Source organism: Pocillopora verrucosa, chromosome 4 (assembly GCF_036669915.1).
Source record: "Pocillopora verrucosa isolate sample1 chromosome 4, ASM3666991v2, whole genome shotgun sequence".
Lineage (NCBI taxonomy): Eukaryota > Metazoa > Cnidaria > Anthozoa > Scleractinia > Pocilloporidae > Pocillopora > Pocillopora verrucosa.
In genome coordinates this window covers 10492933-10509373 of record NC_089315.1, presented here as the reverse complement: position 1 = coordinate 10509373, position 16441 = coordinate 10492933, and the positions used below count along the sequence as shown (strand labels likewise).

The 16441-nt window shown below is 39.1% G+C and overlaps 1 protein-coding gene across 1 annotated transcript in view; it reads left to right on the top strand.

Moving 5' to 3' along the window:
* Positions 1-16441, top strand: part of LOC136280503 (E3 ubiquitin-protein ligase rnf213-alpha-like) — a 48172-nt gene that overhangs the window by 17843 nt on the left and 13888 nt on the right. The window contains exons 26-53 of the mRNA XM_066165807.1: positions 421-694; positions 993-1124; positions 1336-1438; positions 1752-1929; positions 2152-2323; positions 2435-2562; positions 2710-2904; positions 3394-3640; positions 4441-4673; positions 4832-4914; positions 4997-5130; positions 5610-5702; positions 5908-6525; positions 7012-7187; positions 7615-7837; positions 8236-8603; positions 9136-9294; positions 9381-9552; positions 10167-10240; positions 10527-10668; positions 10965-11072; positions 11222-11307; positions 11701-11889; positions 12197-12332; positions 13506-13700; positions 14499-14635; positions 14737-15233; positions 15655-16137. Of these exons, the coding sequence (XP_066021904.1) occupies positions 421-694; positions 993-1124; positions 1336-1438; positions 1752-1929; positions 2152-2323; positions 2435-2562; positions 2710-2904; positions 3394-3640; positions 4441-4673; positions 4832-4914; positions 4997-5130; positions 5610-5702; positions 5908-6525; positions 7012-7187; positions 7615-7837; positions 8236-8603; positions 9136-9294; positions 9381-9552; positions 10167-10240; positions 10527-10668; positions 10965-11072; positions 11222-11307; positions 11701-11889; positions 12197-12332; positions 13506-13700; positions 14499-14635; positions 14737-15233; positions 15655-16137 (5735 nt within the window). The remainder of the gene's footprint in view (positions 1-420; positions 695-992; positions 1125-1335; positions 1439-1751; positions 1930-2151; positions 2324-2434; positions 2563-2709; positions 2905-3393; positions 3641-4440; positions 4674-4831; positions 4915-4996; positions 5131-5609; positions 5703-5907; positions 6526-7011; positions 7188-7614; positions 7838-8235; positions 8604-9135; positions 9295-9380; positions 9553-10166; positions 10241-10526; positions 10669-10964; positions 11073-11221; positions 11308-11700; positions 11890-12196; positions 12333-13505; positions 13701-14498; positions 14636-14736; positions 15234-15654; positions 16138-16441) is intronic.

Below are 16441 nucleotides of genomic sequence, written 5' to 3'. Positions count from 1 at the left end.
ATACAGTAACTCGATGAGAATGAGAGACGAAAAGCATGTTCGTGTTTCGTTTCAAAAAATGCATAATATTTAGAGGCGATAAGGTTGTTTTCCAGATTGTGCAAAAAATTGCAGGGTACGAGACTAATGATATCTTAAGGGAGACACTCCAAATAATCTAATTCTTATTTAAAGTATATAGTCGTGTTTATCTGCACAGTATCATTGAAGCATGATCTGACGCAATATGTTTAAGTACTTTTAAGTTTAATTTATTTCTGATGGTAGTAGAAGTGAGATAAGCAATGTGGAAAAATGGATTTGCATGTTGTTTTATTTGTTAAATCCAAAGAACTACCTGCCCTTTTCTTTCTCTGAGGCAAACAAAGTCCCTTGCGCCCTAGCTGACGGATACATATTTCTTTACTGTTTTTTTTAAAGCTTTAATGTTCGAGTAGTATCTTCTGACCACTCTGGAGTAGGAAAAAGTTTGGTTGTGCTGAGGTTGGCACAAGAGGTGGCGGCTCTTCCAAACAACCGGCTTGTTGTCAAGACAATGGAAGAGGAGAATGAAGAACCACCTCTTCTGCGTGTCACAATTCCTTTCCACGACAAACATGCACAGATCGCAGATGTAGTTGGTTTCTTTCTGCCCCATGCTCTCCCTTCAGATCTACCTTTGTCCAGGATTTTCCACCTCGACCGTTCCTCTGCGGTGCGTTTTTCACATAAACGTATCTTCCCAAATCATTATTGATTTGCGAATTAATCGATTGAACCTTATGTTGATTACCGAAATCAATGCTTCTATTCGAGAAGCTGCATCACTTAGACCAACTATTTCTCAGAATTTGTTTGCTTAATATAATAGGCCATTTTCGATACATCCAAATTCGATCTTGGCTCAGAAGCTTGGGGGAATAAAACAAAGGAAATCACATGGAAGTTGAATAATGATATCGATAATGGCCTCTTACGTTAATTGATTTAACTCTTATGACCTTTTTCGACAGGTCACGCCAGAATTTGAAACACTGCTCTTCAATTTGCTGATCTTGGGTGAACTAACAGATGATTGTGGGCGCGTTTGGAGGAGGAACTCCTACGACTTGTACATCGTGGAAATTACTAACTCCACCTCTATGGTAACATTTTTTGTTAGGTATTTTTAAGTTGTTGACGCAATACGTGAATTTATACGAACACTGAAGCCTGGAAACATAGACAAACCGCTTTGTTCGACTTTAATAATCACCTCATGAGGCCCCGGCTTCGGGTAATTTCAAAATTTTCCATGTTATAAAAAAAAGGATAACAACTTGCAGATTTCTTTTACCTTTGTATCTCATTAAATAGAATTCAACAGAGTCAACGGATGCATGCAGGTTTCATGAGCTTCTCCCACAAGTCAAGTGTTGTCTTCCAGAAGACACCCTTCCTTCCTTAAGGAAAGGCCAGAGTAGGTTTAAATTATTGATTGACTTAAAGATTCAAAATTGTTTGTACAAATTTGTGTCGGTGTACCATTTATAACGCATCAGGAGGAGTGTGAGCTGGAACTTGATTGATATCATTTACAGCTTTGCGTTTACCCGGAATATAATATATTTGGGAATTTTCATCCTTTCCCTTTGCTTGCCACATTAAATGTTGTAGTTTTAAACAGTTAACGTGGTATTTACAGTAATTTTTCGAGTTTTAGTCTGCCCAATAAATGCAGAGGAATTTTTTAATGACACTAGCAAAACTTAGTTATACTTATATTTTGCCAGGGCAAGGAGAGATTAGCCGGCCGTCGTTTGATGAAGAAGAATTGCTAAGCGACGCAGTTCAGCGTGTCTGGTGGTATCTTCACCTATTTGAAACGAACCCTGAGGTCATTCAGAGCTTTCGCTTTAACCCTCAAAGAAAACTTATGGACCCAGCGGAATGTCTTGAAACGCTGATAAGGTTTGCAACTTTGTTTGTGCGAGATGCATCATTTGTCTTAGAGAAAGGTGGTCATTCAAACACTTGGTCCTTACGTCGTGGTAACAGTTCCGAACGATGTTTCCAACGCTCATCTCTAAAGTTCAGTGTTTAAGAAAACGTTCAACAACTATGTGTAATGACACGTTGAAATTTTTTGCTGTTTTGTCTTTGGAATACTCATGGCTTGTCTACGTTTATTAGGAATTGTGGAGTATCCAACCCATCCTGGTCAGAACTTCGTAATTTCGTGAACTTTTTGAACAGCCAGCTTAGTGATTGCGAGGAAAGTGCTTTCTGTGACCCGTTGCTAACAGCGGACACCTTACAAGGATTGAAGACTTTTGTGGTCAAATTTATGATAATTATGTCTGAGGTAAGAAAAGTATTCAAGAGGCAGATATGAGCGGCAACCATTGTAGAATCGTGTATACATGTTTTAACAAACATCATTGAGTTCTGCTAACACTAATTCGCTCTGTATTAGGATTTTGCAATGCGATCATTAACAGACAAAGAAGGCCATATATTTAAAGAATCTCTTGAGGAAACAGCTGAATCATACGAGGAACAAGAAATTGTTCCTTTCCAGCTACGAAGGCGATGGGAAACCAGGTAACTGACTTTTTTATCTATGGATTACCTCATTTGTGTCACAGGTTTCTCAATTTGTGAAACAGATTACCCCATTATGTTGCAGATCGAGCACTTTGATAAAAATATTTATTCTTATATTTCTTGCTTATTCCTTTCTGAACTTAGCCCTCATCCATACATCTTTTTTAACCCGGATCATGCGACCATGACTTTCCTGGGATTCCAAGTTGATCAAAATGGAAATCTTCTAGATCCCAAGACCACAGAAATCATTAAGCGTAATATCATGTCAAGACCCCTTCGAACAGGACTTCATGTGCAGAAAGTGGATCTGGACAACAACTTTGAGTCTTATTCGAAGTAGGTATTCATGAACATTATATGATGGTTTTGCATGTAAGTTATTCTAATGGGCTGCAAGCTAATTTTAAGCTATCAGCAGTGAGCATTTCCTACTTGTAAAACATGCAGACAATTTTCTGTAACGTATTCACTTGTCAAGGAAACATTTTCGCTGCATACATCGGAAATTCAAAAAGGTGGACGACAATTTTTTTTCTCTGAAACTCGCTGAGTTACACGGTAGAATTTTCCGTATACCTTTACCGTTTTCCTCGTTGACCCCATTTTGTTAAATCATCTTTAAGTTTTTCTACTAGGCTTTATTGCTCGAAGTCAGGCAATTTCAACGTACGATTCTATTTTGGTGGAGTTGAAACCATATAACGGTAAAGCTTAAATTCTTTCTCGAATTATCTATGACTCGCTACAAATGCCAGGTGACGAGATGAACGGCCCTCCTAAAATAATTCTTATGGGAAGTGAGTTTTTTAATTGTTCTTACAACAGGGTTGACAAAATTCAATTGTTGTGTTCTGTCATGGCGATCGAGTGCGGTTATGACCCAGATGAGTCGTACGAATTGACGGGTGATAATGTGAAGAAAATTCTAGCCATCCACATGAGGTTCAGATGTAACATCCCAGTTGTAATCATGGGTGAAACAGGATGTGGAAAGACAAGACTTATTCGGTATTTGTGCGGACTGCAGACCGAAGGAGAGGTGGAGGAACGTAGAAACATGCTCTTAATGAAGGTGTAACCATAGAATCTATTTCCTGTTTTGTAGTGAAATGCTGTCAATGAACATCTATTATAAGTTTACATAATGCAACTGCGCAGCTTGGTAACATGAAACCAAAAAAAAAGTTGAATCTCCGTTTTAAGGAAATTTCCAGTACTAGAAAAGAAGTTGAATAGAGTTGTTCCATCTGTGAAGGCAACATATACGTATAAAAAAGTTATAAGGGAATTTTTTTCGTCGGAATGAAAATGCGTGTCCCTTGATGTTGGTTATAGAGTGTCCCCAAAGTACAGTTGTCCCAAAAGAGGAATTGAAGCTCAATGCAAGTCATGTCATTGAAGCTTCGCTTATGTTATTTTTCGTAGCTGTATGTTGTTATTGCTATTGTTTACGGTCCCTTGTAAGGGTATTAATTTCACCACAAATTGTTTATCGTACAAAAAGACGGAAAGTTCTCCAGACCAAATAGAACATGATCAGAGACTAAATCCCCCAGGCTGCAATTATTCCATAGGTTATTTCTCTTATGTTTAATGTACCCGAATTTCGGAATTCTCGAGGGTCTTTGACTAAAATTCCAAGATTACGATACTTCGTCACGATATCAAATCTTTGTGCGTCCATTCGTTCTACACTTTTGAACTACCCAAGTAGAACGCTACGAAAATGTATGCAACAACACTTAAGCGGTATAGCCTCAGGAGAAAGACCAGTAAGTAGGGTTCGGTTTCTCAGCTTGTACCTCTCTTTCTCTATGTCATTTAAAGCGGGAAAGGTTTAGTTCGCGAGACTTGATGACTCTTTTTCACTAGATCCATGGCGGCACCACTTACAAAGACATAGAAAGGAACGTACTTCATGCTGAGACAGTGGCTGTCAAGAATGAACGTCTCGGGAAAAAAATCGACACCGTTTTGTTTTTTGATGAAGCAAACACCACTGACGCTTTAGGAATGATAAAAGAGATTATAGTGGATCGAAGTTGTAATGGTCGTCCCCTGAGTGACAATTTGAAATTCGTTGTGGCTTGCAATCCATATAGGAAGTAAGTTCAGCGCTAACACTATGAAATCGGTAATTTTAAAAGTAGAATTATAAATGAGTAATGGAACATTTTCAGGCAAACTTGACGAAATACGTAGTTTTGTTGATGATTGCATCATTAAACCACAGCAAAGCCTAACTAAGATATATTCTCGGCAGGCATACGAAAGAAATGATACGTAAACTAGAGACCGCAGGATTGGGCTATCATATCAAAGCAGATGAAATTACAGAGAGCCTTGGTAAGATTTTTCATCGAGCGATATTGAGTTGGAACCATTTATTCATTTTAGTTGATCTTACTTTTATTGTGCAATTATATAGGTGGAATCCCATTGCGTCACCTTGTTTATCGAGTGCATGCTTTGCCAGAAAGCATGCGCAGTCTTGTGTGGGATTTTGGACAGCTGAATGCCGAAGTGGAAGAGCTTTACACTCGTCAAATTGTTAGAAGATTTGTGAGTAGAAGTACTTGTGGTTTAAAAACGCGATGTATTCTGGCAAGTTTGAAAAGGGAGAATAAATAGTGTTCCCCCTTCTATAAAATTCGTTTCCGAAGTTTAAATGAGCCACATCACATTAAATTAAATGATGTTTAGTCTCCAAGAAAATTACCGCGAGAAGAAGACTGAAAACCCCAAAGATAATATCTTGGCAGGGTGAGGCAAAACGTCGGTAATGGTAAGAATCATATAGAGGTTACTAATACCGTTGCGAAAAGCGTAGAATAGCAAATTTTGCAAATTACGAGTTCGAAATGTTTTGGCTAAACAGTCCAAGATACACTGTGAGGCAACTTTTTGAACACTTTCTTTTTTTTTAATCTTGCAAGTAGCTTGTCGAAATCTCAATAGTTTCACAATTATGAACTCCTCCTAAAATTTTAATTTTGAATAATGCTTATTTTCGATTGACGGATACTTACATCTTTTTAAAGGTACGTGAAGGTCTTCTTCAGGAAGATGACAACCTGGTTATTGCCATAGCAGCAGTTTTAACAGCCTCCCAAAAATTCATGAGAAACAAAAAGGTTCTTTGTCAATTTATCTGTTACAATTTTTGGTCCTATTAGCTTGTTAATAGCTAATGCAATCTAGTAGAATTATTACCTTTTACGCTTTTGCAAAAAAGTTTTCCCCTGGTTGTTGTAAGTCACCAGTTCGCCTGTGTGGTAGATACTGAAAGAGTTTAGTCACAGCGTAATAATTTTACAGAATGGTTCCATTTTCCTATAGGATGAGTGCAGATTTGTGAGCTTACGTGATGTTAAACGAGCCATGGAGGTCATGATCTGGTTTTACCAACACTTTCAAGATTTTTCTAGTTTGATGGAAGAGGAGCGACGTAAAAATGAAGAAGGGAGCGAGAGTGAGAGTGACTCTGATTCTGGAGAATATTCACCTGATGTCAAAGAGACTCTCTCTGATTCTGAAGACGACCAATGCGATCAGGAAAAAGCTACAGCAACAAATCATAACGACAGTCGGAGTCTCCGAGATCACCTGGGCATGGTTTGCTCCTTAATAGAAGTTAATTCCACAGGAAAAAGAGAAGAGCGATCTACCGTTAGCGAGTCTATGTGGGAGCGAAACTTCCGTTTTTCTTCCAAGGAAACAGCACCTGCAGAGTGCAAGCCTGCAGAAATATTCGACTATGCAGACGCAAAGAAAAGAGAGAAGCAACCCACCGTTAGCGAGTCTATGTTTGAGCCAGACTTCTCTTTTGCTTCCAAGGAAACAGTTTCTGCAGAGTGCAGGCCCACGCTAGAGCCTCTGCAACTGTCTTCAAGAGTCAATCCTCTGGAAATGTTCCACCATCTAGAATCCTTAGATGTACCGCTCGTGGAAGAAAACGTAAGAATTGTTTCCACGTTATCCAAGACGATTCTGTAACATATAGATACCAATTGTAAAAACTCTTTTGATTAGCAATTGCGCATGTCTCCTGTTAGCGCTATGTTTGCAATTTTTCCGATGCCTTACATTTTTCTTGGTATCAAACCCGCAATGGAAAACAGATAAAACTTGCTTTTCTCTTATTAATCTTGCGGCCTTACGATTCTTAAGGTTAACGTTCATCACAGCCCCTTGTATTAAACCCTTCCATCCACTCATTGTTGCAAAATTGTTGCCTTATACCTTACAAAACAAAGCGCAGCATTCCTTAGGGAGACGAAGAAAAAAAAAAAGGGATAGATAGAGATATATGGTTTAGTGTGGGAAAATCTATGATGGTCCAATAAAATAAAGAAAAGTTGTGACTGATTGCAGCGAGACCTACTTACCGAAGTAAGGCTAAAGTTTAGAAGGAAACTTTATTCTGGTATTGATTGTTGTCAGGTTGATATCGACGACAGTATTGACCCGATCACTTGGTCTTTGATTCTTGCTCTTGGAGTTTGTTATCAAGCACGGTTAACAGAGAGGGAAGAATACCGCGAGGCAGTAGCAAACTCATTCCGACCACCATGCAGGCTTCCTGGCGGCGCTAAAAGAATTGAACGGGAAATATGTCGGTAATATTGACTCATTGACGTTATTATGTAAATGATATCGCTTACTCTGAAAAACAACTGCTGGATGAAAGGGAAGCATCAGTTTCCAAAACTTCTTTCAATTTTAACTTCAGGGAATTTATAAGAAATATACCTTTGTAGCTTGTGCTTGTATGTGAGCCAAATGGAAAATTAACCTGGAGTTTCCCACAAATCATTGAGACTTTAAGCGTCTCTTGGCTTAGAAAGCCTGTGAAAAAAGCGTTTATTTATCTGGTTAGCTTGCTGAAAAACTAGACTTTCGAGAACACCTGTAATGACGGGAAGTATATGATTTGACCACAGCTTATCATTTGTTTTTCATTCAACGAGAGTCAATTTCTATCGAAATAGTCGTATCAGTGTAGTCCTAATAAAAGTTAAATGTTGTCTGCAACTCTTCTTAAAGATGTCAAGAAGCTTTGATGGGACAGCTGGAACTTGGACCAAACATTGCCTGCAATGAGGCCTTGAGAGAAAATGTGTTTATGATGGTGGTGTGTATTGAGCTGAGGATCCCTTTATTTGTCGTCGGTAAACCGGGGAGCTCTAAATCACTGGCCAAGACAGTTGTTGCAGACAATATGCTGGGAGGAAGATCCAAACATAACCTTTTCAAACATTTTAAGCAGGTATGATCGAAGCAAGTAGGGCTGTCCAGCACTTAACCCCCCTTAAGACTGGATTCAGTTTTACCAAGGTTCCAACTATGTTGAATCCATTTGAAAATTGATCCATAATGGGTTTTCTTTTTTAGCATTATCTTGTGTACATCTTTATAGAAACTGCACAAAGGAATATCAAAATCTGAAGGGGCCAAAAGTCACCTCTCTTCTTCTACTTTATGGACGTGGTTATACCATAGCAACGTTTAGTCAAAGAAGAGCCTTGAAACATACCTTGAGAAAATGCATTTCAGAAGCTATTTTTCTTCATAATCTAATCATTTCTTAACTTAGTAAGTAATTAAGGCTCAACTTAGCTGTCTGTGCATAGGGCGTAGAGTAAGTGTCTCTTAACATTTAAACAGATTCAGTTGGTATCATATCAGTGTAGCCCACAGTCTACCCCTGAGGGAATATTGGCGACATTTCAGCAATGCAGTGAACTGCAAGAAAGTAAAAACAAGGGAAAGACTTCAGACACGTTTGCTTCAGTGGTAGTGTTAGATGAGGTAGGACTGGCGGAGGACTCACCCAAAATGCCCTTAAAAACTTTACATCCCCTCCTGGAAGATGATGACCAAAACGACGAGTTTGTAATCCAGACTGAAAAGAGTTTTACACGCGTCGCTTTCATTGGTTTGTCAAACTGGGCATTGGACCCTGCCAAAATGAACCGCGGGATAATGCTTTGCCGTAATGAGCCTGACGAAGACGAACTGGAAGAAACTGCAAGGTAGACCTGTTAATATTGTATTTGATCGTCTTGGTATAAGAATTCAAAAAGAAAGCGTAGTTTTCTAGGCTAAGCGAAAAGAAGACTTAGCTTATCACGGGAAGCCAATCACCGCAGATGACGATAAAGGGGTCGTGACTCGCTGTGAGTTTGTATGAAACTCGACGGCAATGATTGCCAACGGCCCCTCCTTTTCACCAGTTTCTCGATTCATAGTGGTCACGTGCGAGTCGTGACCCAGTTAAAAAGGTAAAAGTAAGTAAATTCGACTGATGAGAGAGCTCAGGCGAAGACATCTTGAGGAAATGAAAGGCGAAAGAGAAAGAGAAGGTTACATCTATTGGCCCGTTTTATCCCTAGGCTAAGCAATTGAGGGACGTTTTATATTAGTTAACAGCGAAGGAGAGAACATCCATTCTCGTCTCCGCTTTCAAACCAACACATCAGGATTTACAAGATATAATTCCAGTCACAATGATATCCTTTTCAGGTTCAAGACCGCTGATTTTATTTTTTCTATTGCTCATTGTAGGGGTATTTGTGGAAGTGATGAGGACATTATTACTCATGTAGAACCCCTTATAAATCCGTTGGTCAGTGGCTACAAAGAGCTCTACGACAGACAGAAAAGATTGGAAAAACTAAAAGAAGGAAAAAAGGACGAATTTTTTGGACTTCGAGATTTCTACAGGTTTGCGTTGATTGCAGCTGTTTAATTTCATCGATCAATTTATTAAGAAATTTACGGTAAGTTTCTTCTTCTTATGTTTGACTCAGTCTTGTAAAGATGATCGTCTCCATTGCGAAGGAAGAGAAACGTCGACCAAACAGGAAGGAGCTCGAACGCGCCATTAAGAGAAACTTCAGTGGCTTGATGGAGGTCGAAGTAGATTTTAATCCTGTTAAAATTCTCATGGAAAATATTCGCTTCCCAGCGGAATATCCACAGGTTAAAAACACTTTCCCTTCGCTTTAAACCTATTAAAAAGTTGTACCTCAAACAAATCTTAGCACGATTCCTTGCAGAGAGTGTTTTTTTCATTTATTGAGTCTCAAAAATGTTGGGTGAGGATGTTCTTGGACAACGTCCAATGTTTATAATTTTTATGGTAATTGTACACATTCGTGTGCACCGCCATGCTACTAAAGAAAGAAATGCAAAGTGTCGTTGTGATCTCTTTTCAAATAATCTCTTGGTTCTGTTCGGTTTCACAGATCTCGCAGTTAAAGCGTTTGTACAAAAATGGTTTCAATTTACATTCCACATAGTAGACTGATTAAATAGTTAATTTAAACAGTAGACTTTGTCAAAAGAGGTAGCCTCTGTAATTTTTACTCTGTAGCATCACATTTTTACGGTGTTCAAAGAGATATGAAGTTCAGGCCTGAGTAAAGAGACCTGATACTTTGACCAGTCGCCGAGTTTGTGTTAACCTTTAGACTTTCTACCAAAGCTTCATCCCAGTAGCCTTCAGATTAATTTATTTTGGTGAGAGTTGTTAAATAGTCGAAGGCATCGTGCGTGTGTTTTCCTTACCATTGGAATGGACCCCTCATTTACAGGTTGAGGAGGAATTCATGAAAGATGAGTCTGTAGACCTTATCCGGGAAAGCCTAACCCGTAAGAGCATGATGGGGTAGGTCTTTACACCGCACTTCACAAGTAGAATTACAAAAAGAACTTGTCCGTGTTATTCAGCGTTATTATATTGTTTGTTATTTATTATTTATTTTTATTATTTAGTATTTCTGACAGACATGGATGCAGGCTTTTATGATTGAAAATGTATATGATTATTAGTTACTCCATGTTTCTTCAATAATCTGCCCCATTTAGAAGTGACCTTATATGTATTCAAGGAAAACAAATGAGTAATCGCTCGTCATGATTTTTGTTAATTTTCTTGCTTTCTTGTTTCGCAGACAGGGACGATATTTGCTTATCATGACTGAAAACTTTGCCGCCCTTCCAAGAGTAAAACAGCTCTTGTTAGAGAAAAAAGATGAAGAAGATCCATATGTCATCTTTGGCAGTGGTTTTCCAAAAGATCAGTTGTTCAGCCAGGTAGAAATTATTTGCAAATTTATCAGTTACTGATTGGCCCAAGACGAATGTAAATAAAATTTAGAGATTGCAACACTGAAATTCTTATGAAAACATTAGGAAAGCGCAATATTTAAAAAAAACAAAAACAAAACAAAAAATACGGCTGATAGTCAGTTGCTCAACAACGGTTTGGTTTAAAAGAGCAATTAATATTGCGCTTTTCCCATGTCTTCATTATGATTGACAATAAGGAATAACTGTAATAATCCTCTTCCCCTTATTGAGGTGTGATTACGTCGGTATACTTTGCACAGGTTTGCCGCAACATCAACCGTGTCAAGATGTGTATGGAGGCAGGCAGAACAGTGATTTTGCTTAATCTTGAGAACCTCTATGAGAGCCTCTACGACGCCCTAAACCAGGTCGGTCGCGATTAAACTTACACCGTAAAAATTCCTGTACATGAGGATATGGAAGTCTATATGCACAACGCACTGTTAATTTTAGGCATGTTCGGTTGTTCATTTTCATTAACTTTGTTTTTCATTTTACACCAACTTTATCTCTTCAGTATTACGTCTCCTTTGGAGGAGAAAAGTATGTCGATCTTGGGCTTGGGAATAATCGAGTCAAATGCCGCGTTCACAAAGACTTCAGGTAAAAACGGATTCTCTTGGGGCCTGCTACCGACGCGCTAATTATCGACCAGAGTTTGATTTTACAGTTTGTCAGTGAAGGACTTCCCCACTTCTATAAACCTGCAGCTTTAGGCACTGAGCTTGTTACTTGAACCTTTACTGACTGCATTACAAAATGTATACTGAGCAACTTTGAAGGACTTCGCCAAAGGCGAGGCACCACTGCGACATAACTGAAACTTTTAATTCGTTTTACTCTTAACCTCTGCAATTTAAGAGTACTATAAATTTGTTTTTTAAGGGTTCTCCTGCAGAACTAGTTTTACTTTCTTTGACAACTTTTCAAAGATGCTTATTTGTTACAACTGCTTGTAATTCACAATAAACCTTTTCCAATCAACATTTTGAACAGGCTTATCGTCATCGCTGAAAAGGACGTGGTTTACAACAAGTTCCCCATTCCTCTGATTAACCGCTTGGAGAAACACTTCCTTGTTATGTCATCTGGGCTCACCAGGCCACAGAAAGAAGTGATCAGGAAATTAAAAGTTTGGGTGGACAACTTTGCTGATATCTTACAGCCGCCTCACCGAAAAAAGAGGTTTTTTGTGCTTTAGTCTCCAATGTATACTGTTTTTTTCCTTACCTCTAGCTATTCTGATCGACCTCGCCGCAATTGAAATATACATGAACTTTAAATTTCACCCTAGAGATTTATACGTATTTCATACTTTCACAACGTACTGTACACAAGTATATTGTTACTTAAAAGGCAACCCATAATATTTGGTTGTTCCCAATACCACGCTTGGTAAGACAAAAGAGGCATTCATCGATGCCACTTGTCCTATGATATGGCTGATATTAACTAAAGTTTACATCCCTCCTTGTTCCCATGTCTTTTGAAGAACATTCTCTAAAGGAGATGCCTTTATTGGTTATCACGACGACATCGTCCCAGCTGTTGTTTTGCAAGTTTGTGCTGAACTTCACAGCGACGGAGTATTTCTCTCAGACGAAGAAAGAAAGTCTTGGGAAGAAAAGGTAAGTCGCACCGCCAGAGAAAGGAATTGTGACGGGTATAAAGAGAATATCGTATTTATTTCTTATGTGATCATTACATGAACTAAGGTAGTTACGTTATATTCACCTGGAAATATCGACGATTCAGTTGAACTGAAACTGAAGATGTCCAAAAGTCATTTCATGAAACGTAGGCCCGTCGTTAAGGTTACTGTCAACAAAATAGGGTACCTTGCAGAAATGCGCCATGCGCCATGGAAAAATACACTGTAAAGCTTATAAAGCATAGATTATGAAAATGTGTAAAATTTTCACAGTTCTTTCTTTTTTTAAGCGCGTGCAAGCCTCTATTTACTAAATCAGTTACCATCCTCCGTGTTACCGCCGACCTCCAAACAAACAAGATAGAGCCGGTCATTCAGCAGATGACAGGCCAACAAAGCGTGTGAGGCTTTTTTGATATTCCTATTGGTTCCTAAGAAAATCTGTTTCGAAGTTGGACAATAGATAATATTTTGGTTGTTCCGCTCCGGGACGTCACGAAAAAAATAGTTCGAATTTCGTAAAAGCCTTACACACTTTGGTGCGTTGATAATACAAACCTCGAGTTTTTGGCCTCCAAAGAAATTCCACAGTTTTCACACCTCATTTAAGAGCGTGTAATTTCCGTCATGCCGCCCACCTATAATTCGCAACATCGGACTCCCTTGCAATTCTCGTGATAGAGAACGCCATTGAAATTTGCGGGAAAGGTCCTCTCACGAAACAGGAAAAACGAATTCATAATGAAAGAAATCCAAAACTTCATCGGGAAAAACAGAAGGAAAAGCTGGCTCACCAGACTTTTCCCTTTTCGGACTCTCATTTTTCAACGTTTGAAGTGTGCCAGCAATTCCCTTTCGTTGTGCAGTGCAAGACGCGATGTGAAATCCCGGACGAAAGCCCACGGCAAACGTCAACACTCTGCTGGATACCTTTCCGATTGACACCTTTCACTCTTCGGTAAAAGTTCCCCTAAAACATTCTTCAGTCTTACCTCGCGTTGTTTTTAAGATTTTACAATTTTTTTCCTGGCAAATCAAAATTATCTGCTTCTATAACTAAGGAGTGAAAAAAAGTAAATTTTGAAAATTTTGACCAGATTTAGTCGACATTAAACTTAAGGGAATACATAACTTTTTTTTTTTTTTTTAGGTGCTGAGAACATGTCAGGAGCGATTGCTTCAGTGTGCGACTCCTGACTCTGTTACCCGTCTCCGTTCCTCACGTCTGAGGTCAGAGGCTGAGAGAATATGGACGACGTACTTTTGCGAGCAGGAACACTCAAGCCTGGCAAACTTTTTGGAAAAAGTTATCGGAGAAAGGGCTAAAGTACCACTACGTGCCCAGGTGAAAAGATATACCGTTATTTAATTTCGTCAGCTGAAATTTTAGCTCGAGTTTCTATTTAATATATCATAACTGTAACTTGCCATAATAATCCACAGCGACAAGCAGTCTAACTGAATATTACTACTATAATGCAACTACATGAATCCTAGACCTCGCCCTAACTTCTAACGAGTCATATAAATGTTGGTTGGGAAGTTTTGCAAGGGGATGCAAATTTGTCCTGACAATTTTGTGTTTGTTTGTTTGCTTGAATTTTCTTTTACAGTAATCCTCAAGGAGATCCTCGCAGCTAAGAACACTACTGAAACGAGTAGTTGTAAGTAGGACCTGAAAAAAATTTCAGGCCCGTACGGGATTTGAACCCATGACCTCTGCGATACCGGCGCAGCGCTCTACCAATTGAACTGGGAGCTGGTCAATGAATTGGGTCCAAATAAACATCCAAGTGAATGAAGATTTTAGATATATGAAAATTCACATATTTGCACTGCGGTGGAAAGATGAAATTAGGAGATCCTCGCAGCTAAGAACACTACTGAAACGAGTAGTTGTAAGTAGGACCTGAAAAAAAATTTCAGGCCCGTACGTAAATGAACAGCAATTCTTAAACTGCATAGATTATATATAAAGAGGAAGTCGCAAATAACCGAAAACCTTTCAAAAGTGTTTATTACACCCAAGTTCGTGTGTATTTCTTTTTCGCATTCGTGTGATTTCAAAATCTACCTTAGATGACTTAAATACGACTGGAGGATGATCTCTTACTTTTTTAGTGTTCGACGTATTATTTTTCAGATATCGACTCACTCTCGTCTCCTCTCTGAAAGAGACATTCCTACCATTGCAAAAGCTGCACAGCTTCCTCCCAGTTCAGTGAAGTGTGCCTCGCTGCAACAGTTTCAAACCGAACAGCAATTCTTAAACTGCATAGGGTAAAACTTGTTCTTCAATTTTCACTAGATTTCTTCAATTGGAAACTTTTTAAAATAGCCAATGCTTTTTTAAATTCGAATATTTAATGTATGTTTCATAGGAGAGACTTCTGGTCCACGCTGGGAGGCAGGGAAAGCCTGTTAATCGTTCAGTGCGACTCCGGAGAACAAATCCTTGATTTGATAGCATGCTCTCGCCATTTGCTCATTGAAGAGTGTAAGGAAATGGAAAACGTGTTGCATCCAGATGCCACTGATTGCAGTCACATTGTAATGATTGTACAAGTGCCCAGGGTGGCAGGGGACTGTCGAGAGTTCGTCAGTGTGCAAGGTGAAAATTGGTTATCTATCCACATTGACGAATTGTGCCCTCCAAGTGAAGAAATACCTCCGGTTGAAGCACTGAAGGACCGTTCAGTTAGTGAAATTTTCGAGAGTGCCATTGATAAGACAGGAAACTATTTGAGTATTGGTCAAGTTCTAACAAGTTGCGTGCAGATAGCAGCTAGCAAGATTGAGGATGATGAATCGACACTTGGAAGGGCAACTAGACGAATTGAACTGCTGCTTAAACTACTTCCTTCCAGAACGAAGGCTGGTGAGTTCTTAGAATAGTAGTTGTTAACGTCCTTAGGCAAGGAGTTGTTGACAACTGAACCATTATTTAAACGATTTGGTCTTCTCATCTAACCTCCTCAAATAATTATTTGCGCGGTGAGCATCGTTTGTGTGATAGACTCTGCAAATTCATATCGAGGTACGTTGTGTGCATTTGAGGAAGTCGATTGAAGTCGGTTTTTTACTTTTATCCTTAGTAGAATTAAAAGCGCTACTCGATGCATATTGAATCGCTATTCGGAAGGAAGATTCGGATTCTTTGCTGTTATCTTTTAAATCTAGATGAAGAAAAATGTAAATCCCAAGTAAAAGCATTTTTATTTTTTGTACAATAAGGTTTTTCATTGTAGGCTCATCCCTAACACCTTTCAGATTGATGTTATTATTCCATATTGTTGCAGAAGACCTACGTGACAACCGCTTTGAGATGATTCTTGCTAAACGACTTCATGACCTACTAAAAATAAAAGACCAGCGGGCACCAGCGGAGGGGAAAGGGTGGCTTGAAGAAGTTGCCAAAGCGTGCACTGTAAACGAAAATGGAACTTTCAAGAAGGCACTTTGGCGCCGTTTTCAGTATGTTGTGGCTCCTATCCTGGCAGAAGTCATCGCCTATGTTGATCGCGACGGAAACCTTGAGCTGGCTGCCAGCAAAGATCCCTGGCTTTCAAATCTCTGGTTAAACGTATTTGAAGACAGTTCCTTCGCTACTATTAATTATGGAATGTTCATGACACGTGAAGAAGATGTGGATGTAGTCCGCAGCAAGGTTCAAGTATTAAAATCGGGGTATCGAGGGCATGTCTTCCAGTGCAGGTTTCCATTTTCATGGATCCTTAAAGAACGCATTGATGAGCTCTATCGAGAGGCGAGAAATATCGCAGGTGAGATAAATGAAAAGAAAGAAGTGTGTGTGTGTGTGTGTGTGTGTGTGCGTGTGTGTGTGTGTGCGTGTGTGCGTGTGTGTGTGTGTGTGTGTGTGTGTGTGTGTGTGTGAGATGTGTCTAATGATTTAGGATTGTTTGACAAATTGGCTGCCGCACGCTTTCAGCTCATTTATTTCCCGCAAACAGTGTTCTTCATGGTTAAGACTTCCTTGCTAAAGGAGAGGGAAGGGTTTGAGAATTTATCTAATCCATAGAATAAAGAATCGAATCGTTTCTCATTGTATTTTATTCAATCATCACC